The 6,805-nt window shown below is 45.0% G+C and overlaps 1 protein-coding gene across 2 annotated transcripts in view; it reads left to right on the plus strand.

Annotated features, from left to right (window-relative positions):
* Positions 1-697: 697 nt before the first annotated feature.
* Positions 698-6,805, plus strand: part of PPM1D (protein phosphatase, Mg2+/Mn2+ dependent 1D) — a 37,592-nt gene continuing 31,484 nt past the window's right edge. Inside the window, exon 1 of one of the 2 annotated variants that reach the window (XM_039324967.1) lies at positions 698-1,523. In XM_039324967.1, coding sequence (XP_039180901.1) covers positions 1,106-1,523 — 418 coding nt within the window. In that variant the 5' untranslated portion in view covers positions 698-1,105. The remainder of the gene's footprint in view (positions 1,524-6,805) is intronic. The other variant, XM_039324966.1, reaches the window with a different exon arrangement.

Here is a 6,805-nt window from a genome sequence, read left to right on the forward strand (position 1 = left end):
CTATTCTAAATATTCTATTCTCAATATTCTATTCTATTTTCAATATTCTATTCTCAATATTCTGTTCTGTTCTATAAGTTTGGACTTAATGTTGCATTGCTTGAAAGATTCTTTCGCTAATTTAAAAGTTTTGAAGCTGCCTTTTGCGCAATTTGGGGTTGAAAGGCGGCTTCAGCATTAGTGGCATAATCATTTTATTTTGCATTTCAAATGAACTGGCAGAGTTGGAAGGGAACTAGGTTTGTTTAGCCTAATGAAGAGGAGGCTGGGGGGAGGGAAGAGTCCCAAATTCGATGAAAGTAATAAGAGTTCCCCCCCACACACACTTTAATCCAAATATCAGCTTCTGCCCTTTGACCCCCCTCCCCTCCTTTCTGTCCCTCGCCCCCCAGCAAATAAACTTGCCCACCATTCCTCTCCTTTACTTCCCCAGCGATCAAACTTTTTTTTTTTAAAGGGGGGGGGTTTAGCGTGGAGCAGGATCCGGAACGTTCCCCCGAGCCCCTTCTCGAACTCCCCGCTCGTCCGAATCCAACCTAACCCAACCAGACCCAGACCAGGAAACGCTTTTATTATTTTTTTTTCCTTTGGAGAGAGAGAGAGAGAGAGAGAGAGAGAGAGAGACTGGGAGGGGGTGGAGCCGGGGCGGGGCCAGCGGGAGACGCGCTTTGTAGGCGAGCGGTGGGGGCCGGCGAAAGGGTGGGTGGTCCCTCCTCCTCCTCCTCCTCCTCCCCCCCTCTCCTTTTGGAACGTTGAGCTCCCCAGCGTTCCATCGGCGATTGTTCCGCGGCGCTTTCCCTTTTCTTCCCCCCCCCCCCCAGCTCTCGTTTCTCGCTTCCTCGCCAACGTTGCAGGCGGAGGAAAAGGAGGAGGAGAAGAAGGAAGAGGAGGAAAAGAAAAAAAGGCATGTCGGAACAGCGCCTCTGCCGCTTCCTTCCCGGCGCGTGTAAACAATAAAAAAAAAAAAAAGGCCGGCCAGGAAAAAAAAAAAGAAAAAGTGTCGTCCAGGGGAAAAAAGCGACGCCCGGAGCTCCGCGGGGCCCATCGCCTGCCGCTCCTCCTTGCCCGTCGTCTCCCCGGCGGAAGCGGCCCGCTTGCCCCGCGCATGGAGGGGCTCCGCTCGCTGGGGGTGAGCCTCTTCTCGGACCAGGGAGGCAGGAAATACATGGAGGACGTGACCCAGGTCGTGCTGGAGCCGGAGGAGGACGAGGAGGAGGAGGAGGAAGAAGACGAGGAGGAGAAGGAGGGCGTCGGGAGAGGAGCAGCAGCCCCGGGCCGGGCCGGGCCGGCAAACGAGCCCTCCCCGACTCCTCGGGCGCCCGTGCCGGCGTCGCGGTCCTCGGTGGCTTTCCTGGCCGTGTGCGACGGGCACGGCGGGAGGGAAGCGGCCGACTTCGCCCGGGAGAACCTCTGGGCGTTCATCAAGAAGCAGAAGGGCTTCCGCTCCGCCGAGCCGACCGCCGTCTGCGCCGCGCTGCGCAAGGGCTTCCTCGCCTGCCACCGCGCCATGTGGAAGAAGCTGCGTGAGTGGCTGGGGGGCAAAGGGGGGGGGGAAGGCCGGCTGGAGCCGCGGGAGGGAGACCCCGGGGGGAGGGGGGGTCGCTCCGGAGGACGGCAACCGGGCGCTCTCGGGAGCCGACCCTCCTTCCCTTCCGTCCTCCCTCCCTCCCTTCTTTCCTTCCCTCTTTCTTCGTTCTTCCCCCTCCCTTTTTCCTTCCCCTTCTTTCCTTCCCCCCTCCCTCCCTTCCTTCCTTCCGTCCCCTTCCTTCTTTTCCCCCCTCCCTCCCTTTTTTCCTTCCCCTCCCTTCCTTCATCCCTTCTCCCCTCCCCCTCCCTCCCATCTTTCTTTCCTCCCCCTCCCTTTTTTTCTTCCTCTTCCTTCCTTCTTCCCTTCCTTCCTTCTTCCTTCCTTCCCTTTTTCCTTCTTTCCCTTCCTCCCTCCTTCTCCTCCCTTCTTTCATTCCCCTTCCTTCTTTCCGTCCCCTTCCCCTCTCTCCCTTCTTTCCTTCCCCCTTGCTTCCTTCCTTCTTTCCCCCCCTCCCTCCCTTTTTTCCTTCCCCTTCCTTCCTTCTTCCCTTCTCCCCTCCCCCTCCCTCCCTTCTTTCTTTCCCCCTTCTTTCTTTTCTCCCCCTCCCTCCCTTTTTCCTTCCTCTTCCTTCCTTCTTCCTTTCTTTCTTTCTTCCCTCCTTCCCTTTTTCCTTCCTTCCTTCTTCCCCTTCCTCCCTCCTTCCCCTCCCTTCCTTCTTCCCTTCCCCCTTCCTTCCCTCCTTCCTTCCTTCCTTCTTTTCCCCCCTCCCTCCCTTTTTTCCTTCCCCTTTCTTCTTCCTTTCTCCTTTCTCCCTTCTTTCCTTCCCCCTTCCTTCTTTCCTCTCCCTCCCTCCCTTTTTTCCTTCCTGTTCCTTCTTTCCTTCCTTCTTCCCTCCTTCACTTTTTCCTTCCTTCCCCTTCCTCCCTCCTTGCCCTCCCTTCCTTCTTCCCTTCCACTTCCCCTTCCTTCTTTCCTTCCTTCCTTCTTCTAATCCTTCCCTTCCCCGTCCGTCCTACGTTGCCCCTCACTTAATCATCCAGGCACGCCGCTGGATGCCTTCCAGACATTATTTTTATTTTATTTTATTTTGATTCCATCCCGGAAAACTTCCTTCCAAATGGAGGGGTCGAAAGAATGGCAGTTTAGGGAAAGGGGGGGGGTGTTTCTTCCACACACCCATGTTTTTCCCACATTACGTGTTAATTATGCTGGCTTTTCATGGGGAAGCATTTCACAGTCAAAGTTGGGGTCCATAGAACTAGTTGTAAGACCGTCTGGAGGGCTTCAAATGGGATGGGTGGGTTTTAAGCCCGGTGGACGTGTGTAAAAGCAAAACAAAGAATCTGGGATGGTAGCATGATGGATGGGCTGCCTGCTTTTGCAGATCATCCATTTCTGTTGGGGCAGCAAAACCAAACCAACAAACAAAATGCATATTGCAGAAAACAATCAACAATGTACCTACAAGGTATTCTTCGTATAAATAAACCTTTCACACAGACCCTAATTCTGTAATTATAATAATAAGGAAATAGTCCTGTGATTATTAGCTGGTTTTTAATGTTCATTTTTTTTCCCCATTGGCCTTCTCTAGTGGCGTGTTTATGAAAAAAACATGTAAGCCATCTTCCGACTTGTGAGTTGCGTGCAGAAGCAACTCCTTAGATTCAGGATAGGAGGGAGGGCTGTGTTTTTACATAGTTGGTTGTAGATTTTGACCCGGGATGCTGTGAATCAGGGTTTCCCTACTTTCTGCCCTCAAGATTGGTTGGGCATCCAAATCCTACAAATGTTTGGGGCCTGGTTCAAATACAGATTCTGGGATTTCTTATCCGTGTTGTGGGTTACTAACAGAAAGGAGGTTTATTCAGGTAATCCTCAAGTTACAACCGCAGTGTCTTAGCTAAGCAATGCAGTTAAGTCAGTCTCGCCTGATTTTACAAACTTTACTTCCTTTTTGGCCCTGATCATTAAGCCAGTCACTGCGGTTGTTAAGTGAATCAGGCAGTTGTTAAGCGAATCTGGCTTCCCCCATTGACTTTGCTGCTTGTCGTAAGCCAGCTGAGAAAGTTGCACATGGGGATCACATGATCCTGGGATGCTGCAGCTCTTTCAATACTTGGTGGTTGCCAAGCGCCCAAATTTTGTTTGTGTGACGGTGGAGATACTACCGTACGATGGTTGCAAGCGTGACGTCTGGTCTTGATCACTTTTTCATTCTCATTGCAACTTTGAACCGTCACTAAACGAGCAATTGTAGGTGGAGGCGTACCTGTATTACTGGATTCACAATTGATCTTTTGTAGGTTTGGATGAAATGTCTTGCATTAACATTCATACAACCATTGTATGCAAGTCACATTCTTTGCACATAGCTGGGTACCTCATATTCTGTTAAAAGCCACAATGGCAGGGGGAGAGGTTGGCTGGGGTTTTGTGTGTTGTGAGAATTTTATATTTCCCCCCCCCCAATATATTAGTGTTGTGCCTGAATCTAGCTTTTATAGTTGTTTTCCAATGTATTAGAGCAGGGGTCTTCAAACTTGGCCCTTTTATGACTTGTGGATTTCAACTCCCAGAATTCCTCAGCCAGCAATTCTGGGAGCTGAAGTTCACAAGTCATAAAAGGGCCAAGTTTGAAGACCCCTGTATTAGAGTGAAATGTGTGAATCCAACTTTTATATTTTTCTAATATATTAGTGTCGTGCTTCAATCCAGCTTTTGTAATTTTTTCCTAAGATATTAAGAGTCTCGTGTGAATCCAGCTTTATAAGTATTTCCCAATATATTAGTGTCATGTGTGAATCCAGCCTTATAAATATTTCCCAATATATTAATGTAATGTGTGAATCCAGTCTTATAAGTATTTCCTAATGTATTAGTATGTGTGAATCCAGCCTTATAAATATTTTCCAATATATTAGTGTCATGTATGAATCCAGCTTATATATTTTTTTCTAATATATTAGTGTCATGCATGAATCTAGCTTTTATAAGTTTCCTGATATATTACAAGTGGGAATATGTGACTCTTGCTTTTATATTTTTATAATATATTAGTGTTATGTTTGAATCCAGCTTTTGTACTTTCCCCCCAATATATAGAGTGAAATATGTGAATCCAGCTTTATCCCCCTAATATATCAATGTCATGTGTGAATCCAGCTTGTATATTTTTCCTAATATATTAATGTCATGCATGAATCTAGTTTTGCCAATATATTACGTGTTTGCCAATATATTAAGAGAGACAGGTGTGAATCCAGCTTTTATATATTTTTTTTCTATTATATTAGTTTCATGTATGAATCCAGCTTTTATATTTCCCCCCCACTATATTAGCGTCATGTGTGAATCCAGCTATCTATCCTGTTCTTCAAAGAACAAGGTTGACTCCCTTATTTAATGCCAAAATACTTTTGCGCCTAAATTATGTATGCTTAGGTGAAGATTGAGAATGTATGAGTCACTCTGTATATCCCTCACACTTGTAAGTCCAGCTGAACTAGAGTGAATTTCTGAATCTAGACAAGTAAGCGTAGAGTTCCTGAAATACAGGTACCGGTAGGCCTCAACATGACTACAATTGAGGCCAAAATTTGGGTTGCTAAATGAAACATTGGTTCAGTGAATTTTGCCTCATTTTACAACCTTTCTTGCCTCAGTTGTTAAGTTGAACCACTGCAGTTGTTAAGTGGGTAATGCCGTTGTTAAGTGAGTCTGGCCTCTCCATTGACTTTGCTTGTCAGAAGGGGATCATGTGACCCCGTCATAAATATGAGCCAGTTGCCAAGTGTCTGGATTTTGATCACGTGACCATTGGGAAGCTGCAACGGTCATAAGGGTGAAAAAATGGCCACAAGTCACTTTTTTCCATGCTGTGGTAACTTTGAATGGTCACTAAGCGAATTGTTGTAAGGTGAGGACTATCTTTCTGACTCTTCTTTTGAAAGAATGTGGTGATATATATATATGTGTGTGTGTGTGTGTGTGTGTGTGTGTGTGTGTGTGTGTGTGTGTGTGTGTTTTCTGAGGTTTTCGCGGGTGTTTGTATGTAGCTCTTTGGTTATTCGGGTTTTCTCCCGCGTAAAATTGGAAGTGTCTTGGCGACGTTTCGACGAAGTCCCATTCGTCATCTTCAGGCTGGTGTTTTTTCTGAGGTTTTCGCGGGTGTTTGTATATATATATATACCTATGAAAGCTCAGCACTTGTATTAAACAGTTTGTGGAGCAGCAGAGTTAGAAGATCTGGCTCACATACTATTTGATTGTTGCCTGTACAAGAGAATGAGAGACAGGTACCTTGGTCTATGTACCAAACGAATGACTCATTGGGATCCCCATATCAAAACAACTTACCTTATGTGCGTCCAGAACTTGAAAATAACATTTAACGCAGCACAGTATTTACCGTAAACAAAATGGTTCGGTTGAGATCTGCATATGTGGGACTGATTGGGGTAGATGGCAAGGGTGATTCCAAGATATAATTTTATCATATTTTATCTATATTTTAAATTACTGTACTCTATTTGGATTTCATGTTAGACTGCATTTTACTCCAATTTCATTTTAAGTCATATTTTACTCTAGTTCCATTTTAAACTGTATTTTATCAAATTTCATTTTAAATTGCTTTTATCAAACTTTAGTAAATCATTTGTTGCTGGAACTTTGCACTTTGATCTAGCCGAAGGACTAATCAATAAAGATTTTTTATTATTATTGATCATCGCACAGTCAGCCAGATGTTCAGACTGGTTTTGGCATTTTGTCTACCTATCGAGTCCTTACCCAGGACCTGGGATAGGCAGATGTGGATGTTTGATGGTATTACAGATATCGTCGCAGAATGGAAGCAGTTCCTAGTAAGGCCGCCTTTTGCAATTGACTAATAGCGAATTTGTCAAAAATATTATTATTATTATTACTATTATTATTAACTAATCAATAAAGTTTATTATTATTATTATTAACGGTTATTATTATTATTATTATTATTATTAACAGCATAACATGTTATGCTGGTGTTCGAACTTATTTGTTTTTCATCTTATGGCTTTACCCAGGATTTGTATTTTTAATATAATTAGAGACATATATATAGGTTTTTTTTTTGCTGAAGATGAATCAGACTGAGAGTAAAATTGGCCCCTCATGAAATGCCCCAGAAGGGGATTCTGGGTCTGAATACACGTAGCTTCCATCAAAAATGAATAAACTTTTTTTACAGTAATGCCCCGAAGTAAGGAAAAAAGAGAACTCCTGCAGTTTTCT

Source organism: Crotalus tigris, unplaced genomic scaffold (genome assembly GCF_016545835.1).
Source record: "Crotalus tigris isolate CLP2741 ecotype Arizona unplaced genomic scaffold, ASM1654583v1 scf7180000024312.61873, whole genome shotgun sequence".
NCBI lineage: Eukaryota > Metazoa > Chordata > Lepidosauria > Squamata > Viperidae > Crotalus > Crotalus tigris.